At 43.6% G+C, this 22,222-nt stretch overlaps 1 protein-coding gene across 8 annotated transcripts in view; it reads right to left on the reverse strand.

Annotated features, from left to right (window-relative positions):
• Window positions 1-204: 204 nt before the first annotated feature.
• The window catches only part of ST7 (suppression of tumorigenicity 7), a 323,411-nt gene continuing 301,393 nt past the window's right edge, over window positions 205-22,222 (reverse strand). For 7 of the 8 annotated variants that reach the window (XM_033959029.1, XM_033959031.1, XM_033959035.1 and 4 more), the window contains 4 exons: window positions 17,385-17,535; window positions 16,013-16,105; window positions 9,284-9,423; window positions 205-529 (listed from right to left, as the gene is read on the reverse strand). In XM_033959029.1, coding sequence (XP_033814920.1) covers window positions 434-529; window positions 9,284-9,423; window positions 16,013-16,105; window positions 17,385-17,535 — 480 coding nt within the window. In that variant the 3' untranslated portion in view covers window positions 205-433. The remainder of the gene's footprint in view (window positions 530-9,283; window positions 9,424-16,012; window positions 16,106-17,384; window positions 17,536-22,222) is intronic. The other variant, XM_033959032.1, reaches the window with a different exon arrangement.

Consider the following 22,222-nt stretch of genomic DNA (forward strand, 5'->3'; position numbering starts at 1 on the left):
ATTGCAGGTCAGGGTCAACAAGAACCAAGAAATGGCTATCATTTAAGACAGCATGTGATATGAACCCACACTAGCCATGATAGTGGACCCAGACCATGAGACGGAAAGATATGATGGTGTAGACAGCTCATTTTAGATCTTCAAGCAGTTGGCTGCTGGTGCTGGTTGTACATTGAAAGATATAGTGGTAAACAAGCATTTTGCTGCAATACACAAAAGTTTATTTTAAAGATTTGTTTTCATTCCTTGAAGGCAAAATATAATAGAACCAAACATCAATTTATTTTGTACAAAAAAAAAAGTCTGTATATGAGAACGGACAATCCATGAAAAGTCTGACGCTATAGAACTGTTTCCCTTTGTATCATGCTTTCTTGTGGTCAACAAAATGTTGGCACGTAAGATACCATGGTAGTCGGTGCTCTAGGTCTTCTCAAATCCTCGTCAGCTGATGCCAGAGACTGGAGGGAAGGATGCTTTCTACCTTCTCCATTACAAAATTTAATGGAGCAAAGAGAGTGCTGAGGAACTGTGAACATAATCAGACGAGACAGGAAAAATATTAACCAAGTCAAAGAAATACAGTATAGTCAAAACTGTTATTAAGGTGCCAAATTCAAAATGTGCCATACTTTTTACGTTTTCTATTGTGATAGCACCTACAATCATACAATCTGTATTTGATTTGTCCTTATCTCTGTAGACATGTTATAGTGCCTAAACTAATGAGCTGATTTGGCTCAAGGTGAGCATGGTGCATTAACATGAAAAGTTGGGAAACTCCAATTTCAAGGCTACCTCTGTGGCTGGCGGGACCTTTCCGCTGCTGTGTTCTCCATTTAGGGAGGAAAAATGATGCCATACTATATGGGCAATTCTATAATGGGTGCCCTAGTGTGCGTAGCTGGGATTCAGTGGGCCTTGGAAGACAGGACTGATATGGCCAGGTCTAGCGCCTCCCTCCCATTTCCACTCTGCCACTTACCCGCCTGCCAGAGCTTCCACAGCTAGACCTTTCCTCTGCTGTGTCCTGCCTACAGGAAGGGTGCGTCAGAGGTAGCCTTTAGTGCTGTCTAACACTGTAGCAGTGGAGGACCCAGAGGGCGAGGAAGTAGCTCATCATGGGGGGTGGGGGTGGGTGGGAAGTGCTGGACGTCAGCGCATGGAAGGGAGGGTTGAGTTGCAGGCAGCCCCTACCATTGGCCAGTTCAGGGCATTTTGCCGGACTCGCTCAATTGTACCTATGCTCCAGGCGTGCCCGTACACCTCTTGCTAAATGTATAGAATCTTAGCATTTTTGCAGGTAAATGCACACCTACTTAAATTGCAAGAATACAACTAGGTGGCATTCTATAAGGGTGTGTGTCATAGCTCATAAATCAAGGGGGGGGGGTGATATTCATATAGAGCACAGACAGTGGTGCAATTTATATGTGCAGTAAGGTATGGGCACCAATGCCACATTTATGTGCCTGCAGTTACATCACATCTAAGGTTGGGGCACATGCAGGCATATAAATGTATGGTGTGCCGATGTCGGGTTACATTGGTATTCTATAATGGAATCTGAGTGATCATGTGTCATCATAGAATAGGCTCCTACCACATGGCAGCAGAGTGCAAAAAGGGAGGGTGCCTAGTTCTAGACCAGCCACACTCTATGTATGCACTTTTGAACTTGTTGAAATGTCTTTGTTATTTAACTCATACAGTCCTTGTTTGAAGTCTTATTTGTATTCTGCTAGTTCTTTGGATTGCAACCTCGTATCTGTAACATAAAAATTCATTTATATACCGCAACTACCTTGCAGTTCAGTGCAGTTCACAATTCTAAAATACTACACATTCACAGTGAATTACACTTCAAGTATTTAAAAAAATTTCTCGAAACAATAAGTTTTGCTCAATTTCCTGAAAATTAAAGAACTGAAAAACGAAATAGCAGAGACACTCCGCCAAATATGTAACCTCTCCCTAAAAACTGGAGAGATCCCAGAGGACTGGAAAATAGCAAATGTCACGCCCATCTTTAAGAAGGGATCAAGGGGTGACCCGGGAAACTACAGGCCTGTGAGCTTGACCTCGGTTCCGGGAAAGATGATGGAAGCAATGATTAAGGACACAATCTGCGAACACATAGAAAAAAATGGACAACTGAAGGCGAGCCAGCATGGCTTCTGCAAGGGAAGGTCGTGCCTCACAAACTTGCTTTACTTCTTCGAGGGAATAAACAACCTGATAGATAAGGGGGAATCCATAGACATCATTTACCTTGACTTCCAAAAAGCCTTCGACAAGGTACCTCACGAACGGCTATTAAAAAAGCTGTGGAACCACGGGGTGCAAGGAGATATCTACCGATGGATCAAACACTGGTTGGCAGGCAGGAAACAGAGGGTTGGAGTAAAGGGCCAATATTCAGACTGGCAATGGGTCACGAGCGGAGTTCCACAGGGGTCGGTGCTGGGACCTCTATTGTTTAATATATTTATTGACGATCTGGAGACCGGGACAAAATGTGAGGTTATCAAATTTGCTGATGACACCAAACTCTGCAGCAGGGTTAGGAACACAGAAGACTGTGAAAACCTGCAAAGGGACCTAACGAGACTGGTAGACTGGGCAAATAAGTGGCAAATGAGTTTTAACGTAGAGAAATGCAAAGTCATGCATGTAGGGAAAAAGAACCCGATGTTCAGCTACAAAATGGGGGGAACACGGCTAGGGGTGAGTAACCTTGAAAGGGATCTGGAAGTTATGGTTGACACATCACTGAAACCATCGGCACAGTGTGCGACAGCCTCAAAGAAAGCAAACAGAATGCTGGGCATCATCAAAAAAGGTATCACAACCAGGACAAAGGAAGTCATCATGCCGCTGTATCGCGCAATGGTGCGCCCGCACCTGGAGTACTGTGTTCAATACTGGTCGCCGTACCTCAAAAAGGATATGGCGGTACTCGAGGGAGTGCAGAGGAGGGCGACTAAACTGATAAAAGATATGGAAAATTTCTCATACGCTGACAGGTTAAAAAAGCTGGGGCTGTTCTCCCTGGAGAAGAGGAGACTTAGAGGGGACATGATAGAAACCTTCAAAATCCTAAAGGGCATAGAGAAAGTGAATAAGAACAGATTCTTCAAACTGTGGGGAGCCACAAGCACTAGGGGTCACTCGGAGAAATTGAAAGGGGACAGGTTTAGAACAAATGCTAGGAAGTTCTTTTTTACCCAGAGGGTGGTGGACACATGGAACAAGCTTCCAGAGGAGGTGATAAGCCAGAACTCTGTACAGGGGTTCAAGAAAGGTTTGGATAGGTTCCTGGAGGATAAGGGGATAGAGGGGTACAGATAGAACTTGAGGTAGGTTATTGAATTGGTCAGTAACCACTTCACAGGTCGCGGACCTGATGGGCCGCCGCGGGAGCGGACCGCTGGGCAGGATGGACCTCTGGTCTGACCCAGTGGAGGCAACTTCTTATGTTCTTATGTAATCAGATCTTAGAATCAGATTACCAAAGTTCTTATCCCATAGAGCCGCCCGATAAGCAAGAATTCTACTGAAAAATCGTTTATATAGGTAGCCTTTTACTGAAGGGAAAGCAAATAGTCTAAAATCTCGTGCCAAGCGCTTTCTGTCAACAAACTTAAGGTGATCGATGATGTAGGTAGGAACCAAACCATGCAACAATGTCTTATAGCAAATTCAACCAAACTTAAATAATATTCTCGCGTCAATCTGCAGCCAATGTAAATGCCGATAATAATCCGATATATGATCAAACTTTTTCAGATTAAATGTCAGTCCAGCAGCTGTAGTTTGGATAATTTGCATTCATTTGATGTTCTTTTTGCATGAAACTAACTAACTAAATAAATCTCTAGTCCAAAGTGCTTAAGACTAGAGATTAAACTGACCATTGCAATATGGATGGTATAATCAGAAAAAGAACAGTCCATCTTCAATTTTTGTTGTTATTATTATTGCTATGTGCATGCTGCTGCCTTTTATTTATTTAAAAAAATAATAATAACCACTGGATCTCAACTTTTTAAACTTTTTTTTAAATCCCTGTGTGGTTAGCTTAGGACGCCTCAGCCCCACCACTCCACCGCTAGAATAGTTTTATTGTAACGGGAAGGCTGTGTGGTGCCTCATCACCGGCAGTCCTTTACTTATTTGTGAGTCTTAAGACTCACAAATTTATAAAAGCAAAAAAAACATAAACTAAGTAAAGGACTGCCGGTGATGAGGCACCACACAGCCTTCCCGTTACAATAAAACTATTCTAGCGGTGGAGTGGTGGGGCTGAGGCGTCCTAAGCTAACCACACAGGGATTTAAAAAAAAGTTTAAAAAGTTGAGATCCAGTGGTTATTATTATTTTTTTAGAGAAATATATTGACTCACACTGGAGAAAAGGTTTTTTGCAACATTGTAGCCAGCGACAAATAAGTTTTATTTATTTAAAACATTTTTAATTCACCTTTATACAAGGCGGCTCACAGTATTATATACATATTAGTGTTTAAGCCCGTTAACGGGTGCTAGTAAAGCCTCCTTCCTTCAGCATCAGCTCCAAACCAATTTTACCCCCCCCGCAGCCCCCTTCTCCCCCAGCCCAGTAGCACCTCTTCCCTGCTCCCCCTGTCCCTCTTCCTTGCTCCCCCGGTCCAATAGCACCTCTTCCCTGCTCCCTGTCCCTCTTCCTTGCTCTCCCGGCCCAGTAGCACCTCTTCCCTGCTCCCCCTGTCCCTCTTCCTTGCTCCCCCGGTCAATAGCACCTCTTCCCTGCTCCCCGTCCCTCTTCCTTGCTCCCCCGGTCCAATAGCACCTCTTCCCTGCTCCCCGTTCCTCTTCCTTGCTCCCCCTGTCCCTCTTCCTTGCTCTCCCAGTCCAATAGTATCTCTTCCCTGCTCCCCGTTTCCCTTCTCTTACCTTCTCTTCCCTGCTCCGTTCGGCCCCTCCCCCTTCTTCTACTGCCGTTGTCGACCCGGCCTGCTCCTGACCCTCCCACCGCCGACAAACCTCGGGGCTCCAGCCGCGTAGGCAGCACTTTAAACACGCTGCTTTGCGGCCTTCTACTGGCGATTTCCTCTGCCGCGTCTGTCTCCAATGATGTCATCAGAGACGCGGCAGAGGAAATCGGCAGAGAAGGGCGCAAAGCAGCGTGTTTATAGTGCTGCCTACGCCGCTGGAGCCGGGAGGCGACAGAGAGGGCAGGGGGTGCTAGCGGCCGGCAGCGGTGGAGAGCAGGGAAGGGCGCGCATGTCACTTGCGGCCGGACCGTAAGCCGCGCATGCGCACTTCCTATGTGTGCTACAGCTCACGGAAAACGGACGCACGCATAGGAAGTGCGCATGCGCGGCTTACCATTTTATTATATTAGATTTCAGGATTTGCACAACAAAGATCCCATACATCAGCAAAAATCATACGATTATACCATCTTAACTGCTTTTAAGAGGAATGTTGCTAATGTTGGAGGAAAGAAACCCTGGTGTCTTTTGACAGGTTAGCAGAGGCAACAAGCAGGTTTCAGTGGGGATTTTAGGAGGAAAGCCACACCTATAGCATTTCCACCTTAGATCAGTCTTGCATGCAGAACACTTTGGCTTGAAATAAACTGCAGAGGGGAGAATGGGAAGCAATGTACGTTGATAAGGAGCAGCGTTTTCACTGGTGGCATACCAAGGGAGGGGCAGTGGATGAAGTCTACTCCAGGTACAAGCAGTAAGGGTTGCATAGAGAAGCCACAGGACCACAATCCACATGCGTGCAGCTGTTGGTTCTGCTGGCCCCGCCCCCTCTGACATCAACTTCCTGTTCTGGGGCAGGGAACCAGCAGAGTCGACAACCGCACGCACACGAACCACAGCTCCATGACCACTCTATGCACCTCCCACTGCCTGGAAGAGGGGGGATGATGCACCTGGAGGAAGGGGTGCTCTATGCCAGGTGGCAACCAAACCAGGTCCACCACTGCTGGTGGCAGCAAATTTTGTTTGTGATTGCAATTACAAGATAAGTGAGATGGGATTTTTTCACATGCTGCCAACTAAATGGTTAGTGCCCTGTAATGACAATCAGAGAAGCCCAGTTCAAATTCCGCTGCTGGTCCTTATGGTTTTGGGCAAGCTACTTAAACCTCCATTGCCTCAGGTACATATATAGGACGCAATTCTACAACTTGGCATCCCAATATAGGTGCCAAAGTGGGTTGCACCAGTTCCATAACAGCACTTTTTATGTGCCTGAGTCCTTATAGAACAATAGAATAAAGGTTCATTGGTATTCTCAAACTTTGTGCACCCACTTATGGCAGGTCAATGACTGGTACAAGTTGATGTGCCTTACTGTGTGGTACATTCTAAAAGTTGTTTGTGTTACATGATGACTTGGCCATGATCTGTCCATGTATATGTAGATACATTTATACAGATGACATTCATTTTGTGGTTCTTTTAAATCCCTCTCACTCTGATCTTGGTTCTGTTCAAGCAAGTCTTAAGATTTCTAATTGGTTAGTTAATCACTGTTTGATAGTCAACTCTGAGAAGACTGTTGCTATTTGGGTTACGGGACCCTTCTCTCTTGCAATTGTCCCACTCTCTCCGGATCTCTGATCAAATTAGTACATTCTTTTAAATATCTTGGGGATTGGCTAGATATTTCTCTTACTTTTCAACTACACATTTCTTCTGTTACAAGGTCTTGTTTTAATTCCTTTCGGCTTACAAGATCTGTTCGCCCTTATATAGATGAGACTTCCTGTGCGACTTTACTATATGCCCTTGTATCTTCAAAGTTAGATTATTGTAATATTATTTACAGTGGTCTTCCTGCATCTCTTCTTAAGAAATTACAGCCCATTCAGAATATATCCATTAGATTATTAACCTTGGTACGTCGCTAAAATCATGTCACTCCTCTCCTAAAGGACCATCACTTTGCATTTTTCCACATTAAAATTCATCTGCCATTTATCTGCCCACTTCTCCAATTGATTCAAGTTGCTCTGGAGTTCCTCGCTGTCCTTCTGCAATCTGATTGATTTATGTCGCCTGCAAACTTGATGATTTCACTGGATGTTCCTTCTTCCAGGTCATTTATAAAAATATTAAATAAGATGGGTCCAAGTACTGAACCCTGGGGTACACCGGTAGTCACTTTTTCCCATTCTGAGAACTTTCTATTTATGCCCACTCTCTGTTTTCTGTTCTCTAGCCATTTGCCTATCCATCTTAGTATATCTCCCTCTATTCCATGGCCTTGTAATTTCCTGAGAAGTCTTGCATGTGGAACCTTGTCGAACGCTTTCTGAAAGTCCAAGTATACAATATCCACCGGTTCTCCACTATCAATTTGTCTGTTCACTGTCTCAAAAAATTAAAGTAGGTTCGTCAAACATGATTTCCCTTTCCTGAACCCATGTTGAGTGGCTCTCATCAGGTCGTGTGTGTCTAGGTGCTGGACTATGATATCTTTGATCAACCATCTTTCCAGGGACAGACGTGAGACTCACAGGTCTGTAGTTGCCTGGCACTCCTCTCGATTCTTTTTTAAATATCGGCGTGACGTTCGCTATCTTCCAGTCGTCCGGTATCTGTCCTGTTTTGATCAAGTTCCAATTATTTAATTATTGCAGCTAACAAGCAATTAATTAGTATTACTCATGATCTGGCTATATGCTATTCTGTAACAATGGGTGTCTCAGTTACAAAGTTGTGTACGGTATTGCTCCAATCTATATGACCGATAAATTCCTTATAGCATCCTATAAACATAGAAGAGGATGACACGCTTTATTTAACTTTCCATCAGTTCAAGGATGTAAGAGTAAGAAATCTTTGGATCATGAATGTTGAATGTTCAGTGCTTTCACCGCTGCTGTGAACTTTTGCAGGGAGAACCAACTAAAAAACTTCTCTAATGCGCAAGCCTTGGTTCTTATGCAGTGATTTCTTATAGCGAACGACATGGGGTGAGGAGGGGAAGAGAAATCCTGTAAGCCCAGGTGAAGACACCTGAGAATTCCCCCAATATAGCAGAAACAGGCCAACAGCTAAAACCTAAAATGGTTGTTGAAAGGGCAAAATGGACACTGACTAGAAACTGTCAGCTCTGAAAGACACTTCTGCTTTCTTGAAAACAAGGTCAAACAGAAGGCACAGCTGGAGAGAAAAACAATTCTAGTGAAAAGAGATCTTAGCCCTATAGTGGCAGGATAAGCTGATGGAAGTTTCACAAGAAGAAGGACGAATGCTGCACAGGAAACAGGGGATATGAGAATGCAAGAGAGCTAACCACAGAACTGAAAAGCCATTAGGCCCAGGTGCTCGAGGGAGGTTTTTGATATATTAATAGGACATTTACTGGGAAATAAGGTAGAATTAGATGAAAGAAGGCATGACACACAGTATCACTCATTATGCTAACCAATCCATAGATTAATAAATGAGATAAGGAATATGCTTAACCAATGAATGTGTGAAATGTAACATGCACCAACGTGGGCAGAGCTGTCAGAATCATATAAAAGAAAGCTCCTTGAACCAAGGATTCAGAACTCATCGGAAGTTCTCCATCAGTCTGGCCAGCCTGGTGTATGCTCTATTACTCTGTATGCTGTGTGATTTGTTCCTGTAAGCTATTGCTATTTGATTATTAAATTCATATTATTTGAACCAGCATAAAGAGAGTTGAGTGGTCTGTCAGTGAAGGCCATAATAGCAGGGTCTTCAGGGGACAAATTTTTCCCTGTCCCCACAGGAACTCAATTTCCCCGTCCCATCCCTGTGAGTTTTGTCGCTGTCCCTGTCCCATTCTTGTAAGCTCTGCCTTAACTGCATAAGCCTCGAACACTTATGATTTTAAAGTGTTTTGAGGCTTGTGCAGATGAAGACAGAGCTTGCAGGAATGGGAAAGGGACAGGAAAAAAACTCATCAGGATGGGACAGGAAAATGAGTTTCCTCGGGGACGGGAAAATTTTTTTCCCCGTGTCATTCTCTAATATCTTAACTCCCTGAAGGATCCAGGTAGAGACAACCCAACAGAAAGAAAAGAGGAGTTGAAGAGCAGGGTCAAATCCTATAGGGACTTGAGAAATTCTACTTTCAAAGGCTCCTTTTCAGTGAAATTCTCCTTTCAAAGGCTGCTTAGCAGTATCTTCGAAGATACAGCCAAAGGAAAGACAAACTACTTCTTAGAAAAAAAATTATCTAACGAACCTTTTAGTTCATTTTCACTGCTGAAACAAAGCTCTTTCCATTGATAAAGTACTCACAGCTTTTGCGAAGACACCCATAAGCTCTGGGAATTGATGTGTCAGCAGGGCCAGCATGGCTGTGAAGGAGCATAACCCAGCCGTGAAGAGAATGAAAAAGGGGAGTTCTTTTTTGGGGTAAACGGAAACTTCATGAAATGCTGCATAAGAGATCAAAAATATGAAAGTGAAAGAAAAAGTTAATTAAGTCTTTTGATCATCAGAGTGGCAATGCCCATAAAAGTTTGTACTTAGTTTTCTCTGAAAGAAAAAAATATTATAAGACAATCTGTAGGCCCCCCTCCACTTCCATCCTCTAAAATCTAAACCTAGACCACTTGGGTGCTTGGGAAGGGGGGTGGAAAGAGGTTTGGGGTGGTATGAGAGGTAGGGCTTTCCTAAGGGATGGGACTTTCATTCTTCTGCAGTGATTCTGGGTGAATCAATAGAGGGCTCTTGCAGTGGAGGGATCAGATCAAGGAGATCAATTCGGGCTGCACTCTTTCAGTGGGGTCAGATTGGGGAGGTGTGCTACCTAGTAGATTTGTTGTATTTGTGATCCCAGTACCACTTTACATGCAGTGGCGGAAAGGGCCAGATTCAGTAAATGGAGAGCAAAAATTGGTGTTGAAAAAAAATCAGCTCTAAGCGTTGTTCTATAAAGGGTGATGAAAAAAATGAGCATAACTAGGAAGGTTTCAAGCCAATTCCTATACCTAAAGTTGAACGCTGGAACTTATGCCAGCTGAAACCAGGTATAAATGCTGACATGGAACTCACAGTATTTCAGCACATATATTGCACCATTTTATAAACCACGCACAACTTTTTGGAATGCCTATGCTGTTCCCTTGGCCATAACCCCTCTTCAATTTTGCAGCAGAGCAATGTTCTTCATTGCAAGGCCTAGGAAGCAATAGTAGCTCCTGGAGACCACTGGGGAGGACTCATCATCATTCTGGGATTTTTTCTGGTTCTCTCTGCCTCTCTACCCAAGCTCATGATAGAACGGAGGAAGCAAATGGGAGGAAGAACCACATGCATGAAAGGCAAGGCATTCCTCAATAGACAAAGAAAATGTATTTGGAAATGCCCACTTCCTTGAGGATATATGTAATTAAAGGTTTGTAGGCATGCTGGTGAGGTGAACATCATTGACCCACCTTGATCAGCAATGCTGAAGCTTGCATAGAAGATATTTGGTGGCATTACTTCCGCTCATTTAGATCCAAAGTGCCCTTGACTTAAAAATTAGTAAAAAAAAGCCAAAAACCCCTCACTGCACTAGAGGATTTATGCGAAGGATGTATAGCATGAAGGAAGATGCATATGAAAATCCAAATGAGTGCCAATTAAGTACTGTATATACTCAAATATAAACCCATCTGAATATAAACTGAGATAACATTTCCCCCCTCCCCTTTTTAGGGAAAAAATTTTAATGCAAATATAAACCAAAGTTTTATATTCAAGTACTGCTGGCTCTACACCCACCTGCCTCCTTCCCCCTCCTGGACCAGTGCTGGCATCTTCCCGGACCCACCTAAAATCCTGGTGGTCCAGTGGTGAGCTGAGCCAGGATAGGAGAAATCCCTCCATCCCCCAAGTTGACTTGTTGGCTTTGTCCCGGTAGTTTTGTGAGGTTGCCATGGTAACAACAGCTATTTTTTCAGCGAGGCTGCATGGGCAGAAATATAAGAGGATCGCTCCTGCCTTGACTCACCCCGCTGAACCGCCAGAGTCTAAGGCAAGACTTGGGGATAGGCCTACACTGGTTCCCAGAGGGAAGTAGAGAGGGAACATGTGGCGATTGCACGGCAGGTTCTGACAACTCATCTCTAAGGAGGGAGGGATTGCTCCCATTCTGGCTTGGCTTAGCACTGGACCATTAGGATTTAAGGTGGACCTGCGGGGAGGTCAGTGCTGGGTTCGGAAGGAGGAGACTTAAATATAAACCGAGACCCCCATTTTTGGGCCATTTTTTTGGTCCAAAAATTTTGGTTTATATTTTGAGTATATACGGTATTATTGATTGTTAAGGTCTGTTAATTCATTGTTGATAGTTCATTAATTTAGATATATACGTATCTAGGTGCCATATTTAGAATCTGGTGGCTAGGGTAGGTGTGTCCACGCTATCTGCCACCACATGTAACACAGTATCCAAGAAGTAAGGGGCCATTTTACTAAGCTTTAGTAAGCACTCACATGTGCTTCACGCAGGTTAAAAAGCACTTCTGCGGGGCACACTCAGGTGTCCTGCAGTAGCTTTGGCATCTGTGTGCACTTCCTAAGCACTTCAAAATACTTTTTATTGTTTAGCACTTTTTGGGGGTGAAAAGTAGGCATGTTCTGTGCTAATCAGCACAGCTACATTGCCATGTGCCTAACAAAAGAGAATGCATTTGAAAATGCTCACAGCTTCGGATTCCCCCCTCCCTGCCCCCAGTGAAGTCTGAAGATGGGAAAATATTTGAGACCTGATTCTGTAAACGGCACCTTTAAGTTAGGCATCGGTAGGAGCCCTACCACTGCCTAACTTAATTGTTTTGATTGCCTTTAATTGGTACAGTAATTACTGCGCCATTAAAAAAACAATTAAAAACTTGTTTTAAAAAAGTAGGCACCGAAAGGTGCCTACTAGAGTAGGTGTCATAATCCTGTCTACAGGAAGCTGCCTATTGGCGCCTAAGGTCAAAGTAGGCGTGGTTAGGGGCGGAGATGACCTTAAGCGTCTTTTAGATGAGATTCTCAAAAGAACTTAGGTGTCTCTACTGTAGGCCAGTAAAACCCTGGAGTACAATGCAGACGCCTAGGTTTTGTGCTAGGTGCCGTTAGTCGTGATTCTTTAAACGGTGCCTAAGTGTGATTGACATGCGGCCAGTGTAGGTGGCTGTCGATTTAGGAGCTATTTACAGAATCTGGCCCTTGGTGGCTCTCCTTCAGCTCATTAAAATCCAAAGTGGCCCCAGCTTAAAAATGAATAAACAGCACTGCCCTAGGGCATACTTTTGCAGGCAGTCTTTTTCATTTGCTCACAGAGCTTAGAATGCATGCCGCTAAAATAGTAATCTTGTAATGAGTTGCCTAATTTGGAAGGCCACATAAGGGCACTGCATGGCACACTTAGATGTGCTAAATGATGCCAGTCATTGACCTGGTGTGAGTGGCTGCACCTACATATCGGCATGTCAATGCCGACTTGTCCCAGCGACTTGATGAATTGCAGATCTAAAAAGAAATCGGTTTTGTGCTAGTCCGGAAAGGTCCTCCAGCGTCAACCCCATGGTTGTTTTCAAGATACCAGCACAAAATTAGTGCTCAGTTGAGATGCTCTGTTAATAATTCATTTTCAGATTTTATATCAAGCCAAATATGTAATATATTTCCTTATTTCGATTCTGCTTGAAACACACGATGTGCTCTTTTAAATCTAATTTCATGCTCTGACTCAACAAAACAGACATTTTTCTAAAATACCTCGGTCAATTCATCAAGCATTCTAATGTTAAACAAGTTTCACCTCAACACTTTCACCTACAGAACAGCTGAGCTTCCCAAACTGTGGTTCAAGACCCCAAACCAGGTTGTGGGGTCACAATCTGAGAAAGTGCTAGGTAGGACATTGGTGTTCTATACTAGCGGTCATGTACTTTCAGCAGTTGTGTGGTCACCAAAAGATTGATGAATGCTAATCTACAACCTGTCAGTTTTCCAGGACTGAATAAGTATGAATTAAATTTGAATATACTCAGTCTGCAACATATGCAAATTTAGCTGAAGCATATTCAAGTTGAATGTGGAGTCAGCAGGACAGACTTGGAAAGCTCTGCTGAGACATGTCAAAATAGATGGAACCTTGCCATGAGTACCTATTTTCTAACAAACTGTTACATAGATGTCAACATTAAAAATATTTGATGGGTTTAGCTGAATAAATCTACCCATTTAAAAATCTGTCCTCTTTGATTTGGACACAAAAGTGGGGAACAATTTATTATCACTTGGGAACCCTTTTGGAATACTTTAACCCCTATGGCAAGAAGCTGTTTGTTGAATGCTTAATTGAGTATTTGCAGGATATATTTTGATTTTATACTGGTCGTCTCCGCTGGGGGGGGAGGAGGTGGGCATTGTGTGTTCATTGGTGTTCAATGAGTTGGGATGGATTTTGGAATTGACTTTCTTGGTTACTGAGTAATTTTTCTGCTTGCACCTGTTTTTTTGTGGAACCAATAAAATAATCTGTCCTCTTTATAAAATTAAGAGCTCACAAAAGAGCGCTCCTGCCTTACTGTGCATGAGCATGTAGAAATGTGTTCTTTATTGAAGGCTCTGCTTTATGCAATGGGACATTTTACTAATCCTGATTATTAATAATTGTGATTAAGCGATCAATCAAATCTTTATTAAACTTGAAACTTGAGCAATGGTAGCACATTGCAAATCTAGCCCTGAATTTCTAAGTTGCATTTGCAAGATGAACACATTTTACTAGGTAAAAAAGGGCGGGGTAGGAGTGGTTCTAGAGTAGGCTTTCAAATCAACACGCACACACCCGCTCCCTTTTACAAAGCCGCACTAGTAGCTGCCAAGCGGCAAAAGCCCCGAAGCCATTTAAATCCATATGGGCTTCAGGGCAATTATCTCAGCAGCCCGCTCTATCAGGCTTTGTACAAGAGGGGGTTAGCACAATGTTCAGCTCTAACAAGGTATATTTAGCCAGATAGTCCCTGAAATGTAAATGGCAGGCCTAAATCTACTTATTTTGGTACAACAGTATGAGGTCAATATTTAAGCACCTGGGGGACAGTTCTATATCATGGTACCTTGATACAGGGGCCATAACGGTGTGTACTTTGTTCCAGTTTAATAATGGCATGTTGGTGTGCTTAAGCGTTTACAGAATACTAGCATAAAGTTGCTTTGATAGGGTGAAATGTAGGTGCACCCACTTAAAGAGAAAAAAAATCAGTGGTGAGCAGGATTGAACACATCAACCTTGGAACCAACAAATTTTATTCCTATAAACTCAAAACACAATTAAATACATGGATAAATACATAGATATAGAGTCACCAAAGGCACAGGACTCTGTATCCATGTATTTATCCATGTATTTAATTGTGTTTTGAGTTTATAGGAATAAAATTTGTTGGTTCCAAGATTGATGTGTTCAATCCTGCCCCCCGCTTGTTTTCTTTCTCTGTTTGACTCTACGTGGGGTTGTTTCTCCTAGGTTTTTTGGGGGGTTTGTATTGGGGCACCCACTTATGCCACGTTGATGTTAATCCAACAAGATTATTTTAAAAATTCCATGTTCTGAGGCACTTATATAAAGGGAATAGAACATAAAGTCATATAGCTTTCAAGGAGTGAATTAGTGGACTCTATGTTCATTTCAAAGAGTTTTTATACGATGTAAGTGCTCCATGTAACACACATAACTGATAGAATTCTTAACGATGCATGTGTCACATGGCGACACACCCAGGTCCCCTCTCATATTCTGTCCACATGTAAGCTATAGCACTTAAGACACTACCTTACAGAATAGCACAAGGTATAGAAACACACATAACTGTAAGTTATTTGTGCCTCTGATACACGTAAGTGGTGCGTAAGTCTAGGCGGCAGTTTATAGATTGGCAGGTAAGAGAATAGTTAAGTTTACCCAGATATATTTACCCGGATATTTGGGTTGCTTTAACAGTGGCTACAGATGTATGACTGTGGTTATATTTATGGGGGATGCTTCAACCTCATTTCTACTGTAATTCTCCCTACATTGTTTATTGCTCTTTTAAGTCACAATGGGACTCATAATCAAAAAGAAAATGTGTTTAAAATCCGCCTAAATCGGCACTTGGACGATCAGAAAGACAGGTTGTCCAAGTACCGATAATCGAAACGGGTTTTAGACGTATCTAAAAGCAGCTTAGGCCTTTTGACTGCCGCTGTGCGCCCAGAGTGAAAAGGGAAGTTTTTCGAGGAGTGGTTAGGGCTGGAGGTGGGCCGACCTTGACTTAGTGTCCTGCAGCGATAATCGAAAGTTTGACAGGTTGCCTGGACAGAACTTATACGTTTTGACTTAGACAGCAATTCTGGAACGTAGGTGCTATCGTTTGGAATGCTAGCATTTTGTCAAAGCACTATTCTGCAAATACTCGCTTAATTTGCATAGTGCATATTTTCAAGGGGGGTATGTAACTTATAGAATAATGCAAGCTATATGAGTACCTGCTGCCCTTAGGCACCCTCACTTACACCAGGTCTATAGCTAGCATAAACATTCACATCTACATGTTAGACACAAATATACCCAATTACCCTATCTTTCCTTATAGAACATACCCCCTACTGTACATCCTGCTCCTTTTATGCATAGTAATTGTGCAATTCTGAGAAGAAACTGGAATTCGGAGACTGTAACATCTTTACATTGGACCAAAAAGATGGTGGTATGCATGAACTTGCAAGATCATATGATTCCTTTAGTCAGATACCAAAATGACATCCTAGAGTCCCTTTTTCATTAGCATAATAAGAACATAGCACAGCATACAAAGAATCTAGTTTAATTCGCCTACAAAGAAACTAGTTTCATTTGCCCAATGATCAATGGGAAAGTGGAAATGTCCCAAAATGTGGAAAAATGTACAAACTGCCAGCATACAACACGCTGCACAAAGAAAATAATTATTTCTCAGCAATATGGTGAAATAAATGACCATTTTGTCGCTGACTTACATGGGAGTAATTCTCTGTCTGCAGTTTCTGTACAGATAGGGTAGGGATAGAAAAGGTGACCTTTTTCCAAAGGATAGGGGATCATTCTGAAGGCTAAAAAAATAAAAGGAAAACCATTATGGATAACGAATGAATCCTTCAGATATTACATATTATTTCTCAAGTATTTGTTTTTTTAAATTAAAACCAGACATGATTATAATGCTTAAAATTTGATGCTAAGAACTTTGAAACTACACTGGCAACAAGCAAAATCCTGTATCCCAATGAAACTACTAAGTAATACAAATGAACGCTGGAATACGTTGCCAGAAAACATGGTAAAAGCAGTTAGCTTAGCATGATTTAAAAAAAAGGTTTGGACAAGTTCCTAAAAGAAATGTTCATAAGTCATTATTAAGATGGACTTGGGAAAATCTGGAATAAGCAGCATAAAATGTTATACTTTTTGGGGATTTTGCCAGGTGCTTTGACCTGGATTAGCCACCTTTAGAAATAGGTTACTTGGCTTGATGGACCTTGAATCTGACCCATGTACTTATGTAAGTGCACAGAAGCCAAGATCTAGCATAACTTGATGAACTGAAGGCTTGTCATCTCCAGCTTTACTGAATATCAAGGTAATAGTAATAACATAGTAACAGACGGCAGATTAAGACAGGAATGGTCCATCTAGTCTGCCCAGTAAGGTGACTAGAGTAATTTCTGTCACTCCGTGCATATGCAAAAGCTGAGAAGTGCAAGGGCCTTTGTGGTGGTGGTTTGGAGACACTACTCCTAGCTGCCCAAGTGCAAGTGGGAGGAGGTCTTCAGCTGGCAGGGCACGGGGAAACCCACCTGCTTGGGTATTTCTATTTTTAGTTTTGAGGGGGCACCGGGAAGGGAAGAAGAGAGCGGGGGTGGGGATGACATTTTGCTGCTACCCACTTTGAACTCGGGTCCATCCATAATCAGCCATCTGGTTATGCCACTGCTCCTAACCACAGTAATACCAGCAGATATGATGCATGCAAATTATAAAATTAACACTTAATATGTGTAAAGATTATTTTTACAAATATCCTCAATAGCAGCCCTTCTAATTTGTATCATATAACTTTTCATTTAATTTAAAGCAGATTTGTCAGATATGCCACCCCCACCAGCCATATGATATTTGAATCGGCTTCGATATTTGAATCGCAGCCGATTCAAATATCATTTGGCTGGTGGGGGTGGCATATCTGAGGTTAGATTTGACAGCTCCGGTGTCTCTTTTTTGTTTGTTCCGGGTGATTTTTTTGGCTGGCTTCTTTTATAAAGATTATTTTTATGCACACAATTTTTGTTAGGAAATATTTGTCAACAAAATAAAACCAAAATAATTGCTTACTCCCTTCCCACGTGCAGTGTAAGAGATTTAAAGCTCCCTCTACCCTCTTCCAGTGCTGAAGATGAAAGAAAGCATACGCTATTGCTTCACTGTCCCCCCTCTTCAGAATATGTTCAGGGGGCAGTATTAAACTTTTCATTTCTAGGAGGTACTGAAAGAGAAAGAAACAGAGCAACTGTATTAAATACACAGAGGGGCATAATCAAAACTTTAAAACGTCCAAAAACCTACCTAAGTCAGCACTCGGACGTCCTAATAGAAGGGACATCCAAATGCTGATAATCAAAACAAACTTTCTGGATGTTCAGCAGCACTTCTAAGCTGCTGTGCGTCTAGAGCTCAAATGGACGTGTTGGGAGGTGTGTTATGGGTGGAAATCGGGCGGGCTTCCACCTGGACGTCCTGAAACAATAAAGCTTTATCAGGCCAGGACTTAGACCACAGTTAAACAGGTCTAAGTGCCTCAAAGGGGATGAAAATGACAAGATGACCACAGGAGGGTTTAAGGCATGACCACCCTTACTCCCCCTCCCACCACCCAGAGATGGGGGGAAAATACAACACATTGAGGGCTTGCCATCGGCTGATCGCGGCAGAGAAATTCCCATCAGCCGAGATGGTTTGGGAGATTCTTGCCGGCTCAGCTCAAGGGAATTCCCCCTGCCAGGATCAGCTGGAGCTCTATACCCCTCCCCCTGACCCTCCCTCAACGTCCCCCCCAAAATTCCTGGATACCCCCCGTCACCCAACACCCCAGACATCAGGCAACCACCCCACATCACCTGACATCCCCGTACTTTCCGATGTACAATGATGGACCTTTTTCCTCCCAATGCATCTAGAGCCATTTTGAGTCAATCAGGGCCTTAGGCCCCTCCCAATGCATCCCAAGATACATTGGGAGGGGGAAGGCCCATCATTCACAGCATGCGGCCCTGTAGGCCGGAAGGAGTGGGCTTCTCTCCTGCCAATTTTGTATTGGAAAGTACAGGGGTGTCAGGTGATATGGAAGGGTGGTGTTGTCTGGTGTCAGGTGATGTGGGGGGTTGCCTAATGTCATGTAATGTGTGTGTGTGGGGGGGGGGTTTGGGGTGTCAAGTGATATGGGGGGTGTTGTCTCATGTTGGTTGGTGTTGGGTCATGTGGGGGGTCCAGGAATGTTGGGGGGTGGAGGGGTGGGTAGAGGGGTCAGGGGAAGGAGTGTAGGGGTACAGGGCTCCAGCTGATCCTGGTAGGGGGAATCCCCTTCAGCTGAACTGGTAGAAATCCTCAAAATCAGCTCAGCTGATAGGGTTTCTTTGCCGCAATCAGACAAGGTAGTTGGGTACATCTACAAAACTTGTTTTTATGTGTTTTTCATGTAGACATTTTTATTTTTGAAAATGGCCAAAAAAGGTAGACATCCTAAGGACCAAAACTTATACCTAGGTCATTTTCAAAAATAAACGATAGATGTCTGGCAGCTTTGAAAATGGCCATTTTTTCTTCTGGGTTTGTGGACATCCTGCCCACAATGTCCAACCTTAGACTTATAAGTCCTATCAAAAATGCCCCTCACGGGAACAGCATAACTCATGAATCTATAACATGAGCCTCATAACTGCTGAAATTCTGGCTATGTCCTTTCTGCATCCGTGTGCATATCTTCAAGAACACATACATTGCAGGTAGGTTTTTATATGGGCAACATCAGGGTGGAGCATGCTCAAGGAAACACTTGCGGACATAACTTTAGAACACTAGCCCCCAAATTCTACTCCTAAATATCTTTATTGATTTTATGGCATGTGTAGGTCAACATATAAAAACAATGAACAACAATTGTCTAGTAATAACAGCCAGGCTGCAAAAGGATAGAGGATAGCATGGTAATATGTATAGAAAATTATTATAGATTTGAATTACAGTATTGATCTAAAGGTGCTGAGTTGGGAATTATCTTTCCAGTGACAAATAATTCACCTCCTCCTGCTGGTGGGGGGGGACAGAGATCCCTTGCCGCGATAAGCTCAGCAGCTGCCCAAGTCTTTCATCAAGTTGCGTGCAGCTGCCTAAAACCTCTTCTCTGACGCAACTTCCTGATTCCAGTTGTGAAAGAGGAGAAGATTCAAGCAGCCACGTGCGACTTGTTGAAAGGCTCATGCCGCTGGGAGACAAGAAAAATTAAAATTGCCACGAAGGTGAGGGGAAGGGAGGGAGGGAGATGCCCAAACAGTGGCGATCGGAAGAAAGGAGGTAGGGGGCTGTTGGACCGCAAGATCGGTGACCGCGTGCGTTCCCTCCCTTCACTTTTTTTCTCTCCACCGTGTCATTCTCTAGCCTTGAGTTCAGATTGGCAACTCTGATCCCTAGCAGCAGTCTCACAGTACTACCACTAGGGTTCAAGCTACCAAAAAGAGACGATGACAGGAGCTCACAGCAGCCATTTCCTATGCGTGATCTGCACAGGGCAGGAGCATCGGAAGATCACTCCTGCCCCAAAAACCCGCTAGACCAGTGGTTCCCAACCCTGTCCTGGAGGACCACCAGGCCAATCGGGTTTTCAGGATAGCCCTAATGAATATGCATGGAGCAGATTTGCATGCCAGTCACTTCCATTATATGCAAATCTCTCATGCATATTCATTAGGGCTAACCTGAAAACCCGATTGACCTGGTGGTCCTCCAGGACAGGGTTGGGAACCATTGCGCTAGACCACCAGATAGGCTTAAGGGATGCCAGGGGGGAAGCGAGGGGTGGATCAGAGCTGGCCTGAATATTATTCGCGTTTTTTTAATATTCTCAGGCTGACTCTGAACCTAACCCCCGTGGATACGGAGGGAGAAGTATACAGTCCATCCATTCTGCCCCTCATACTACACCACTGGGTTGATGGTCTATGTCAGTGGTTCCCAACCCTGTCCTGGAGGAACACCAGGCCAATTGGGTTTTCAGGCTAGCCCTAATGAATATGCATGAAGCAAATTTGCATGCCTATCACTTCCATTATATGCAAATCTCTCTCATGCATATTCATTAGGGCTAGCCTGAAAACCCGATTGGCCTGGTGTTCCTCCAGGACAGGGTTGGGAATCACTGGTCTATGTCATAAGGAGTATGGGGACAGACTTAAAGATTTCAATATGTGGAGGAAAGGCGGGAGAGGGTGGGGGGTGGGCTTGGGGAGTCTGGGTAGGCTAAATTTATGGGGGTGGGGTGTCAGCAGGAGAGATTGGGCAACTCTCCTGCCGGCAAAGGTTGCTGGGGGGGTTTGGGGGTGTCCGGCAGGAGAAATCGGGCATCTCTCCTGCTGCCAAAGATTGCAGGGGGGGGGTTCGGAGGTGTTCGGCAGGAGGGACTGGGCATCCCTCCTGCCAGTGATGAATGCGGGGGGTCGCAGCGGGTTCTGCCAGGAGGGACTGGGCTTCCCTACTGCCGCGATCGTTACGGGGGAGGGGGCGTGGGTTGCCTGGGCTGCTGAGCTGATCATGGCAGCCGCAATCAGCTCAGCGGCCTGATCCGGAACATATACCTGTTTTGACTTGGTCTAAGTCAAAACGTATAAGTTCCATCCAGGCAACCTGTTAAACTTTTGATTATCGCTGCCGGACGACTAAGTCTAGGTAAGCCCACATCCTGCCTACCTATCACTCTAACCACTCCTCACACGGTGGCAGTCTAAAGGCCTAAGCTGCTTTTAGATAAGTCTAAAACCCATTTCGATTATTGGTACTTGGACGACCTGTCTTTTGATCGTCCAAGTGCCGATTTAGGTGGTTTTTTAGATGTATTTTTTTGATTATGAGTCCCATGGCACCTATGTTACATGGTCTTACCATGGAAAAACTGAAGGCAGGAATTTCTGATGATCCACAGATCAGACAACTTATAAATGACTCACATTTCATAGCATCAATGAATGAAATCAAATCATGTGCCTGGTCTTCATTTGTTCTTGTTGTGAAAAGCTTTCTTGGCAACAAGAAGGCAGACAACTACACACAGTTAGTAGAAGATATGCTCTCTTGGCTGTAACATGAGTGTTAAAGTCCATTATCCGCACAGTCACTTAGATTGCTTTCCAGAGAAACTTGGTGACTTAAGCAAAGAGCAAGTGGAAGTCTTATAACAAGGAAGATGGGATGCACACATGATGGCAGACTATTGTTGGAATCTTATGCGGGATTGTCCTGGCAGATCCCACTCTCAGAAGTCTTCAAAAGGAGCTTCTTGTGTGTCGAATGACTGGAAAGTTTGTATCATAAACTTGTGCTTTTGGTATGAAATAAGTAGATTTTCATGTTGTATACTTTTCTTTTAATTTTTAATGTTTCCTTCATGCTTAAAAGATATTAATTTAAACATTACATTAAAATATCCTGATTTTTTAATGAGCGAGCAGAGTGAAGAGGGGTATATGGGACAGGTTCTGTATCTCAAAAACTAGAGCTGATAGGAGAAACCTGGTGCCCTTTTTGGAATCAGCAGGTCAAATATGCCCAGAAACAGGTCTAATATTTGAGGCACCAAAATGAGTGTACTTTTCTTCTTCTAACCTAAACATATCTCCCCATGATCAGTAGCGTAATAAGGGAAGGGGAGGGAGGGTGGACCACCCTGGTTGCAGTCTTGGTGTGGGTGCTAGCATCTTTTGCCTTCCCTTCCCCCCCATACCTCTAACTCTTCACTGGTGCGAGCAGCATCTCCAACCTACTGCTCATGCCATCCTCGGTTCTCCCTCTGAAGTCACTTCCTGGTTTCAGGACTAGGAAGTGACATCAGAGGGAGAGCCGAGTCTAGAACAGGCAGCAGGTTGGAAATGCTGCTCACTCCGGTGAAGTTAAAGAAGTAAGGGGGA

The sequence above is a fragment of the Geotrypetes seraphini genome, chromosome 9, assembly GCF_902459505.1.
Source record: "Geotrypetes seraphini chromosome 9, aGeoSer1.1, whole genome shotgun sequence".
NCBI classification, from domain to species: domain Eukaryota; kingdom Metazoa; phylum Chordata; class Amphibia; order Gymnophiona; family Dermophiidae; genus Geotrypetes; species Geotrypetes seraphini.